The 11,751-nt window shown below is 51.1% G+C and overlaps 1 protein-coding gene across 1 annotated transcript; it reads left to right on the top strand.

Moving 5' to 3' along the window:
- Positions 1 to 375: 375 nt before the first annotated feature.
- On the top strand, positions 376 to 10,495 carry ZAP70 (zeta chain of T cell receptor associated protein kinase 70). The gene is made up of 12 exons (XM_068420703.1): positions 376 to 777; positions 2,126 to 2,286; positions 2,949 to 3,087; positions 4,623 to 4,701; positions 5,436 to 5,476; positions 6,683 to 6,731; positions 7,340 to 7,520; positions 8,212 to 8,418; positions 8,684 to 8,876; positions 9,507 to 9,647; positions 9,892 to 10,004; positions 10,372 to 10,495. The coding sequence occupies exons 1-12, from the start codon at positions 376 to 378 to the stop codon at positions 10,493 to 10,495; spliced, it is 1,830 nt and encodes a 609-aa protein (XP_068276804.1).
- Positions 10,496 to 11,751: the final 1,256 nt, after the last annotated feature.

Here is an 11,751-nt window from a genome sequence, read left to right as displayed (position 1 = left end):
AATAGTGAAGGTAATTAAGTGTTGGAACAATTCACTGGAGGATTCAGTGCATTCTCTGTTGCTTGAAATCTTTAAACCAAAACCAGATGGATTTTTACTTACGCTTTCTAGCTGCATTCAGGGCAGGGTAGAGGAATCACAGTGGGATTCTCTGGCTGGAGAGATGAATGCACCCACCGCTACTCTCCATGCGGTGTTTGAAATGACGCTACGGGTAGTCAGCTGAGGGCTGAAGAACCTCTAGGCAGACAAGTCTGAATTCCAACTAAACCTATTTGCAAAATTATGTGTCAGTGAAGAATTTTGCTTCTTTCTTCCAGATCGAGCACCAGCAGCTGGTGAGCCCACCCAAGCACTCCTGGTAAGCGTGCAGAGATGCCAGATGCTGCTGCTCACCTGCCCTTTTACTACGGCAGCATTGCCAGGTCGGAAGCGGAGGAGTACCTCAAGCTGGCAGGGATGTCGGACGGCCTGTTCCTGCTGCGGCAATGCCTGCGCAGTCTGGGGGGGTATGTCCTCTCCATGGTCTACAACCTGCAGTTTTACCACTACGCCATCGAGCGCCAGATGAACGGTACCTATGCCATTGCGGGGGGCAAAGCCCACTGTGGGCCAGAGGAGCTCTGTGAGTTTTACTCCAAGGATGCCGATGGGCTCTGCTGCACCCTCCGCAAGCCATGCAACCGCCCCAGTGGTGTGGAGCCCCAGCCCGGTGTCTTCGACAGTATGAGGGACAATATGGTGCGCGAATATGTCCGGCAGACGTGGAAATTAGAGGTACTGGCCATTGCCGAAGGTGGTGCGGGCTGTGCAAGGGGTGCTCCCTGGGGGCTTACTGCTGCTTGCCACCCTGGCCTCCTCTGTCGCTGTCATCCCCTCTTACAGCACGGTAAAGCAAGGTCCTTCTCCTCAGAGGCTGCTGGCACTAAGAGCAGTCTTAAATCTCTTTTCCAGTTTCTTCTTCAGAAAAAGGTCTAAACATCTTCCCAAGCCTTCGGACTCTCCCTCTGAACCGCTCGTGTTGCATCTGCTCTGCGGAGCATTGGAACTCCCTGCCCTCTTTGCAAGCATTTCCCCATGTGCCATTTGCTCCTCTGCAGCACACAGGACACTCGCTGCAGTTAGACCATCACTCTCCACCTGAGGTGCCTGTGCCTCCATAACATTGTGCTGAAGATGTAATGAAACCAGACTTAAATTCTGGCTCAGGTTTTCCTCGCTCTTTGAAGTCAGTGGAGGTTTTGCCTATGAGACTGAGGTACTGGGTACTGGATCAGGTCTGTCTGTTATTTAAATTTAAATATAGCTACAGACAGATTTCTGCATTTTATTGCAGCCTGGAATATATATAATATGTATAGATCAAAGCTCTGTAAAAGGTCACACTGGGAGCCACGTAATTAATTTCCTTCTACCTGCTATCACCTCAAGAGTGGCTACTCAGACACTTCCAAGTCCTCACAGAAAGAGGGCACAGGCATTCTCTTTATGGAGACTCTCTACGAAAGATTTCTTAAATTTGGCCTATTTTAGACCACAGGTGCTTGACAGAACGCAGTATCTATAGGGTTTCTCCTTGAAGCTAGTCTGTGGACACTGGTGGATAACACAAAGGACATTGCCACCTACTGGCAAACGAAAAACTACAATTTATAAAATGTGTGGGGCCAATAAAATTAATTTCGGGTCTCCCACATGATTTCCAGACTGCACTGCCCTCGACAAGTTGTAGTGTCTGGGGATAGTGAGCAACCAGGAAGGCAGAGGCACTAGAAAGACGTTCTGCTTTCCCAGGAATGCGAGGCTGAAATAGACCCTGCAAGCCTGACGTCAAGATCCCACACACAAATATGATGACTCCTCTCTTCCCTCACCAGCAAGTCAATGGACTTCAGCTGGATTCGAGGGATGGGACCAATTTAGATCAGCAAGGAATTCTGCTCTGCAGCAGAACAGAATTCAACCCGCTATTGCTATAGGCATGATTAAGGCCACAGGCACTTCAGTTCCGAGACCTTCCAAGTTTCCTGTGTCATCTGCCCAAAAGGGTGCAAAATAAACTGTGCTGAAGCCATGCAACAATGCAGCAGCGTGGCAGAACGTCTCATTTCTCACTCTCTTCCAGGGCGACGCACTCGAACAGGCCATCTTAAGCCAAGCTCCCCAGGTGGAGAAGCTCATCGCCACCACAGCCCATGAGAGGATGCCCTGGTACCACGGTAACATCGCCCGGGATGAAGCCGAACGGAGGCTCTACTCTGGGGCACAACCTGATGGGAAATTCTTGTGAGTAAGCAAAACCCTGGTAGAGGCTGGGATCCCTGTACTTTTTACCATTTCTCCTGTAGTTATTTGTTTCACGTGACAGTTCCTGAGAGGAGCTTTAGCTGAATATGGTCAGACTGTGGTTACAGAGCTTTCAAAGACAGGGTCTGACACCCCAAACCTGTTATTGTTCAGACAGTGTCTGGCCTCCATGGAAAGCCAATCCTGAGCTTTATTTGTTTCTCATGTTTAGATATCTCTATGAATGCACTGGATGAAGTGAGATAGAGGGTTCAGTGGGTGAAGACATTTAACACTGACACATAGATAATGTATAATATACATATACAAATATACAAAAAATATACAAATAATATAAAATACAGGAGAAAGCATTTGTTCTGTATCTCTGCCGAGGTGAGAAAGCGCTTAATTTAATTGTCTCCTGAACGAGTTAGGGAATGAAGGAATTAGCTGGAGAGGGTGGAGGAGAGGGGCAAGAGACTGACGGTGAAGGGTCCCTCCTCAGCCTCCGCAGAGGGCTGTCAGGAAGGTGTCAATTCTAACAGCAGGGTGCAGGGACACCTTCCCAAGTGCCCACCCAGTGACCCACCACTGCCGCAGCCGTGATAATTTGCAGGGCAAAACCTAGAGTTGCTTTTAATAGTTCTCCTTCCCACCAGGCTGAGAGAAAGGAAGGAGAATGGTGCCTACGCCCTCTCCCTCGTCTATGGCAAAACAGTCTATCACTATCGGATAGACCAGGACAAGTCCGGCAAGTACTCCATCCCCGAGGGGACCAAGTTTGACACGCTCTGGCAGGTACCGTACCGTGTGATGCTGACCGCTGGTGTCCAAACCAAGTGAGGGCACTTTTCCCTTGTTATAGCTGCCCATGCCTGGAGGGACAGGAAAGGCCATGTGGAGCTTTAAAGGCTTGAAAACTGTACATGGGTGGTTGTAGCCACTTCCAGAAACCCCTTAGGTTCCCTGGGTCTGGCTGTCTATCAGCTCACCTCGTTGCATTAATTTCTGTGCACGCCTGGCTAAGTAGATCTAAGTCTGGGATATCACAGCAGCTCTGAACTAGTGCTGGCTTTACCTCTGCCTTCATGCCTTACACCAGCATGGTGCCTCTCCAAGGAAATCAGAGGTTTAGTGCTTTTAGTTTCTAGCTTTAAGCCAGGATACTTGAGCTGGTTACCCACCCCATCAGCAAACATCACCCACCCAGCCACAGCGTGCACCTCGGACCTCTGCCTGCAGCAAGCCCCCGTGAGACAGCGCATCCCACGCGTGTCCCCCACACTGCTCCTGGACCAGCAAAATTGTTGTGTCCAGAGTGCCACTTTATTTTCCAAGTGACTGACTTCTGTGCAAAGAGTAGGGGTGCCAGATGTCTTGAGCCAGCTGCCAAAATCCGTACATGACTGAAGATCCGACTGCCAGGAGACACATCCTGTCACCCCTGAGAGTCAGGGGCTTTGGGAAGTGGAGATGGCTGTAGTGCCCCAGGGTGGGCCTGGGTTTTTAGGGAATGTGACACATGGCCCAGCAGCTCTTGGCACTGCTGGGGAGTCGCATGTGCCTCCCCCTCCAGAGCCTGGCTCTGCCCCGTGGCACACACCTCAGACCTGCTCCAGGGGACGGAAACCAGCGCTTCCTCCTGGGCAGGGCTGTCTGGGGGACAGTAACTCTGTTTGGCTGAATCTTTTTAAACTCCCAGAACTGTTTTCACTCTGGATTTGATTGAAAACAAAGACTTTGGGGCATTTTATGGCAACAGAACCATGGCAGGCTCCCAATTGCAGATGAAATCTGAGCCAGACAGGAGAGGAAGAGAAAGCCTGGTCTCCCCTGCTGTCCGGTGGCCAGGGCCTGGGCTGGTTGTCTCCAGCCAGAGTCAAGTCCCCACTGTGCTTGAACCAGCAGCTGCTGCAGTGAAAAACTGCCCGGGATCCACAAAGCTAACCCTGGGGGTTCCTCTGGGAAAGCTAAAGGTTTCTCTCACGCTTTATCATGCACAACATGACTTAAAAACCTTTCTGGCTCGGACAACAATAACATTAGAGTGAAAATGCCCTACCCAGCTCTCCTACTGGAGATTGTCCGGTTGTCTTTCTTTGGTCCTTATCTAACTTCCCAAGTTCTTCCCAGCTCTGGCAGATATCCAGGTATGCAAGTGCTTTCTCTAGGAGATCCCTGAGTGCACGGACAGGAGAGAAAGAAATAGCCGAGTCCCTGTCTGCCATAAATCTGAGAGAAATCATTACCATAAGCCACACAAGTTGCCTGCAAAACCAAAAAGAGATGGTTTTCTCCTCGCAATAATCTTTTTCCTCCAATTCCTTTCCCAGTTGGTGGAATACCTAAAACTCAAACCGGACGGGCTGATTTTCTACCTGAGGGAAACCTGCCCCAACCCCAACATGCCAGGTGAGCTCATGTCTCTCAGTGCCATCCCTGGCCTCAGTTTACCACAGACTGGGGCCAGTTTGAGTAGCAACAACCCAAGTTTCCTTTACCTTGTCCAACCTTGCTCAGACCGTGGCAGTGAGGGAATGGTCAGGTCTCTGCTCCTCTGGCAAACTGGACAAGTCTCACATCATGTTGTCTGATGAAAGTGGCCACACTTCAGGCCTGGCCTAGGGTGGCCCAAAGACAAAAGCAGATGGGGGAATCAGTGCTCCAAATGGATTAGTGACTTCTGGTGCCAAACAGATGGCTTCTGAAAAATGGTCTGCTTTTAGGCAGCAGGAAACAATATGTCCTGCAAGTCTGGCTCCTGGTGGGTCTCTGGACCTGAACACTCAAAACCATGGGTCACTTTGTCCATCACAAATGTCAATTCTGAGCTGCCCCAGAAGAACCTTGTTCTTCTGGACAGGGGGCTCTGGGGTACAGCTCAGCCAGTCCCTGCTCTGGGACAGATGGAGACTGTAGGGTGCTCCAGTGGGCCTGCACCTCCCCTGAGGGCTGGTCTGGGAGTAACGCCCATATCCAGGCACGTTTCCACACCTTTTTTTGGCTAAGGCTGTGGAAACTGGCCTTTGGTGGGTGGGTGGGGGGTGTGTCAGACCCAGGCATCCACACAGTCCTTCAAGGCTTCTCTGATCCTTCTTGGGGCATAGGCAGACCCTCAATAACACCTTCTCTCTCCTGATTCACAGTGTCTGCAGCACCGGTTCCACCAACCCACCCCTCCGTCAACGTAAGTTCTGGGGAGGGTCTGTTTTATTGGTACCTCGGTGGTTTAATGTTGTTGCATTTCAAGCTTGCTGATCAAACTCTGTTCTTCTCTAAAAGGCAATAACTCAAATGGAATATATTAAGCCCAGCTGCAATGTTGTCTCCTTTCCAGCTTGGATGGGGACAAGGAATAGCTGGGCACAGCTACCATTAGAGCTGAAAATGGTTTCCATTCGTACTGTGCTCCTTGCAACATGTGGGCCTGTCCTCAGGGAGCCCTCTCCCCGCTGCCCTCCTTGCCAGGCAGGAGCAAGGAAGACGTGGTCAAATTCTGGGAACGCTCAGCCTTGCTGCTGGCTGCTGGCAGTTGGCCAGGCCTTTGTGCTCCCTCTGCGTCCCTGGCCTCAGGGTACGTCTGTGCTCAGTCACCGAGAGCCGAGCAGTGTTGAAACCAGCTAGTTTGGGCTATATGAGCAGCCCATCCCAGAGCCCAGCGGAGGCTGAATAAAGGCCTGAGCATCCACCCATCTTCTCAGAGAGCTTTCACAATCTGTGGTGGGCTCCCACGTCGCAGAGACTCTGCTGCAAGCAGCGCTGGCGTTCAAAGCTGTGCTGGACAAATGTGTACCAGACCGCTTTGTCGCTGTCTGCTTTTGGGATGGTGGCTTTATACAGCGTCCGTGTGTGCTCACGGGGGCCAGTCTTTGGGCAGGTAGCTGTGCTGGATGCAATCTGAGTTGCCTCCAGGCTTCCCTTCACTCCCTGTCTCAAAACAAGCTGCAGAGAGTTGGCTGGGATGACCCCCCACTGCTGCAGGAGACCTGTCACTTTGGGATGGGGAAAGCAGAGGTGGCAGAGAGCAAAATGCAGCCCTGTGTGTGTGCCCCTCACTGCTCGGGTAAACACAGACCCCTCAGCACCTCACCATGCACAGCCCGCAGGCTGGGGTACTGGAGGGCAACGCTGCATTCAGGCTCCATGGCAGTGAATCCCCCCAGGGTCGGATCCCTGCTGTGCAGCAGCAGTGGGGGTACCTGCCAGCCAGGACTGGAAGAGAAAAGTTGGCTCGATACCGCTCCAACCCCTTGTGCCCACCTCAGGGACTTTTAGAGGGAGTCACAGCTGAGGCTCTGGGCTGCAGAGGCTCCCTGTCCCTCTCCTCTCCCATTTCAAACTGAAGCAGTTTCCCCTGGCTGTTTTATCCACTTTATCCCTGTTTCTTTTCTAGAGACACCTTGGGCCTCTCAATGCAGACGGATACACACCAGAGCCTGTAGGTGAGCATCTTTGAAAGCCCTCTCCTCCTCCCAGGAAGAGGCAGGACCTGGGGATGCCATAGGAACCATAGGAACCATACCTGACACATCTGTATCACCTTCTGGTTAAAGAGCTGTGCTGCAAAGCCCCTTTCTTACAAAGGCACCCAGGAGCATCCCACTCATTTCAGGGCCCTGAGACAAGAATATTGCAAAACTCTTTGCCCAGACCCAGCACCCAGTAAATCAAGCCCTGTTCCATTCCCCATCTTACCCAGTAAACCAAGCCCTGCCCTATTCCCCATCTTCCATCCTGCCTACTAAATACTCAGGGTATTCAGTTACATTTCAGTGGGGTGAAGACATGCACGTGCCCAGGTTCTGCAGGGTCTGATGTGTGGAGTAGGAATGCTCAAGTATCTCTCCCCATCCTGGCTCCTTCAGCAGTTGTAACTAGGAGAGACCATGGGTTGTGAAAGGAAGGGAGATGCCCAGGAAGAAGATTGAATGCTGGATCTTGAAGGAAAATTGTCCAAGAGACTAGAGAAAACCTTCCCAACAGGTGAGGGAGGGAGAGATGGAGAAGGATATGTTGTTTACAGTGATAAAAATCTGTATCTCTCGGGAAGGTGCAGGAAAGTCACGCCTGCTACCCATGGACACCAGTGTCTACGAGAGCCCGTACAGTGACCCCGAGGAACTGAAGGATAAGAAGCTTTTCCTGAAGAGAGACCACCTGATGGTTGATGAAGTGGAACTGGGGGCAGGAAACTTTGGCTGCGTCAAGAAAGGAGTCTACAAAATGAGAAAGTGAGTGCTGCCCTGAAGGATGCTGAGGAAGCAGGAGGACAATGCTCCAGGCTGAGACCAGAGGTGTCCCCAGCTATCCTGTTTCTAGCTAGATGGACCCTAAAGTGATAATGGGGTGGAGGTATAAGAGATATTCTGGAAGGTCAGTGGTGACTTTCCATGGACTTTCAGTGACAGCCTCATTACCCTGAGAGTGTAATCTGCACTGCACATTCCCAGGCATAAATGCCACTTCTGAAGGCATTTGCTGGAGCAAGTCCGTGCTTCTGAGGTCGTCTTGGTCCATGGCAGGGCAAAGGAGTGAGACTGAGGAGATGTGCGATCCTTGGCTCTGTCACTGATTGTCTCCGAGTCCACAAAGATGGCCTTTGCCCACTTTGTGCCTGAGTTTCCCCCTTGAAATATGGCAATGATGATGCAGATCTCAGTGTGTGAGGTGATGTGCCTTCGGATCTATAGATGGCAAATACTGGCCTACAATTATAAGGGTGAGGTGAGCCTTTTCTCCTTGGCCTTCTAGCAGGCCTTGGATACCAGTGTTGTGCAGGGCTCCGCCAAAACACGCTACTGAGGTTGCCGTTGAGAGATCAAACAGTACCACAGGAGAAGTGGTTTGCATTCCTGGCTGTGATAAATGAGTCCAGCTGCTGTTTTGTTCATCCCATGTGTGTTCCTTTCACTCCCTGTGCAGGAAGCAGATCGATGTGGCCATAAAGGTGCTGAAGAGCAACAACGAGAAAACAGTGAAGGATGAAATGATGAAGGAAGCTCAGATCATGCATCAGCTGGACAACCCCTACATAGTCCGCATGATTGGGGTCTGTGAGGCAGAGTCCTTGATGCTCGTGATGGAGATGGCTTCTGGAGGGCCACTCAACAAGTTCTTGTCTTCCAAGAAGTGAGTACTGAACAAAATGTGGCTGGCTGATTTTCTGTACTTCTCATCCAGCTCTCTTCTGCCAGGGGAGCCTGGCTTTGTAGGTGGAAGGAAGCTGATAACAGCAGAAAGAGATGTCTTTTCATGTGAGGTAATAGGAGTGATGCTTCTGGAGCAGAGATGTCCACATTCATTCTCCTTTGCATCTGGAAAGCTTGGAAGGGACTGTGGTGTACAGAGTAATGGCAGGTCCTTTATTACTGCATTGTCCTTTTGTCTTTCCCAGAGATGAGATTACAGTCAGCAATATTGTGGAGCTGATGCACCAAGTATCCATGGGGATGAAGTACTTGGAAGAAAAAAACTTTGTCCACAGGGACCTGGCAGCCAGAAATGTCCTGCTGGTCAACCAGCATTATGCCAAGATCAGTGACTTTGGACTCTCCAAGGCTCTTGGCGTTGATGGCAGCTACTACAAGGTAAGTGTAAGCACAGCGAAGGCTCCGGAGAGCTAGCAGGAGCCCTACTGGTTGGGGGGCTGAGACCCACAGAGGCAGGGGGTCTGGGCTCTTCCCAGGAGCCCTGCTGTATGACCACATCACACTCTGGCTGGCCTCACTGCTGTGACATTAAAAGGGGCTTTGCAAGGGTTCAGGCAGCAAGGAGGACATTCAGATGGATGCAGAGGCAGTGAGGGGGATGCAGTGCAGTGGGATGACAGGAGAGAGGAGACAGGAGAGGAGCCAGAGCAGAGAGCAGGGAAGATAAGGTGATGAAGAGTGAGCTGATCTTCCCAGCAGTGTGCACCAGTGCCTGACCACACTGAGCCCTGGGGCCGGGATGCAAGATGGGGGTGGCAGCACGGGACAGCATCCCGCACCCAGGGATGGCTGGGCAGGGCCAGCGAAACAGCAGGGCCTGGGCCACAGTTTGGGGTTCAGGACTTAGGGCTCGGGTCTTGGGACCTTGAGCTCCCAGCCCCGGGAAAGGGGATTTTTTCAGCAGCGTGGGATTGCGTATGACACGAACATTGGGCAAAGCAGAATTCCGGTTCAGCTCAGAGCAGTCTGTGTCTCCGGGTGGAAATGTTCCTCTTTGCTTTGCTACAGGCCAAGACAGCAGGAAAGTGGCCCTTGAAATGGTATGCCCCAGAGTGCATCCTCTATCACAAGTTCTCCAGCAAGAGTGATGTGTGGAGCTATGGCGTGACCATGTGGGAAGCCTTCAGCTATGGGCAGAAACCGTACAAGGTGAGGCAGTGCTGGGTCCATCACGGGTGGATGCCATAGTCTAGTGTCCCCCTGTGTAACAGGCTGACACACACTGAAACTACAAGTTCTGTTTCCTTGAGTGGATGCTCTTCACACTGAGACAGGCTCACTTCCACTTTACAAAAGGCACAAATTACCCCAGGCCCAGCTCTAATCTGTTGCTTCTAGCCCTGTTGCCAGCTCCAAAAACATTAAAGCATTTTCCCACTTGATCCTATCCTAGAAAATGAAAGGCCCAGAGGTCATCAGCTTCATAGAGCAAGGGAAGCGCATGGACTGCCCCACGGACTGCCCGGCAGAGATGTATGCCCTCATGCAGCAATGCTGGACCTACAGGTAATGCTTTCACTAGCTCAACTCTTTGCTGGGTGGCAGGTCCATCAAACTAGCACACACTGGATGGTGGAAACACAAAGCAAATGGTGTCTCCTGCCTTGGTCTCATTCCCTAGTCTATGATGAATGATGCACCTATTTCTTTTATTATCACACCCCTCCATTTGCCTGTATCAATTCTGGAAGATGTCAGAGCCTCTGTACCTTTGCCCTTCTCCATCCCAAAAAAGTCTCAGCTGCCCTCCTAAGCCCTGGTACAACCACGCTGCTGTTCTTCCCCGGGTTCTTCTGTGATTTGTATCTTCTCATTGCATCAGTCCACTTTTGTCCCTTCTGTTGACTGTGTTTGTTCCTTTCTGCCCTTGCAGATGGGAAGAGCGTCCAGGATTTATTTCTGTGGAAAACCTAATCCGCTCCTACTACTACAGTATTGCTACCAAGACAGAAAATGGGCCAGAGACAGAGGACAAGTCAAAAGCAACTTTTCCCTGAGTTTCCCTCTCTGCTCCTGAACACACACCCTTCCTGCATGGGACCTGCAAAGGCTCTTTGTGAATTTTTGCTTTAATCTCTCAAACACTGGTTTTGTTTCTCAAGTAGTTCCAGAACTAAGAATCTGGGAGACGATGCTGTTGCAGCAGACAGAGGCACTTGGCTGTGCCTTGTGTCTCCAAGCAGCCAGCCATGATTTACATCTCCAACCTGACCCCACCCAGGGCAGCACAGACAGTATTATAGCTCCTTCTTACCCACTCCCAAAACTATCCCAGGACCTCAGAGCTTAATGCCTACCAGGCTCACTAAGGATGAACTGTGTTGGCTCCAGCAGACTCAGATTTTTCCAGATCCCTTAAAACCCAATTCTTTCACAGAAAACCACTAAGTACACATTTCTGGTGAGGTTTGCATGGGGTGGGACACAGGACAGAGAGCCATCGAGTCCCCTTCTCCTTGGCTTAGGTGAAGAAGCAGCTGGTGTGCTGCTCTCAGGAGAGACTGGGAGGAGCAGTGGGGCAGAGTTGCACCGTGCCATTGCTTTGTCCTCCATGCGCCCTGCCAAGCCTTTACACCCTGGGGCACTGCCCTGTGCCTGTTCAGCACAGAGCACAGTGTACATCCCCCCTGCACTGCCACAGCCCTCTAGGCTGGTTGTGGCTCCTGAAACAACTCAACTCCCAGGACCCATTGCTCACCTTCTGGATCCTGTCTGGCCCCTCTGTGCTACTGAAATGAGCATCTTGCTTTTCAAGCCTGAAAATTGGTCACCTTGTAAATAAAGTATTCTATATTTTTACATACCTATTACTCAGACTATTGAACTATCATAAGTGTTTGCAACTGCTTCAAACTGACAAGAAAATAATTGTAATTTCCCTCCACTAGGCCCAGGGTTTCCCTCCTTGATGCTCTTCATAACCCTGCAGAGTCACCAACCTGGTCACCCTTGGGCTGGTTTCACTGCAGAGCTGGAGCTTTCTTGCAGCTTTCTTGCAGCTAAAGGCATATACAGCTGCTCAGCTGAGTCCACTGTGGAAACCCACGTATTAAGGCTTGTACTGGTCTACCCTCACCCCCGGATGCAGTGGATTGACCGTATTGGGGGGACTGTGGTCTGCACTGTTGCAGAGAGCAGAGTGGTTGTGAAGGTTGGGGAAGTGGGGGAAGCAGAAGATCAGAGCCTTGAGACACAGTGAACAGAAAAGTTTATCTCTCACCATCTTCTGGTGTCCGAAAGCCACACAGTCGCT

This window comes from Nyctibius grandis, chromosome 31 (assembly GCF_013368605.1).
Source record: "Nyctibius grandis isolate bNycGra1 chromosome 31, bNycGra1.pri, whole genome shotgun sequence".
Taxonomy (NCBI): Eukaryota; Metazoa; Chordata; class Aves; order Nyctibiiformes; family Nyctibiidae; genus Nyctibius; species Nyctibius grandis.
This window is presented reverse-complemented; position numbering and strand designations above follow the sequence as displayed.

Coding starts and splice junctions, on each gene's coding strand:
- ZAP70 (XM_068420703.1), top strand. CDS start 376: ATGCCAGATGCTGCTGCTCACCTGCCCTTTTACTACGGCAGCATTGCC. Junction 5,477..6,682: donor CAACCCACCCCTCCGTCAAC/GTAAGTTCTGGG, acceptor TTTCTTTTCTAG/AGACACCTTGGGCCTCTCAA. Junction 6,732..7,339: donor ATACACACCAGAGCCTGTAG/GTGAGCATCTTT, acceptor TCTCTCGGGAAG/GTGCAGGAAAGTCACGCCTG.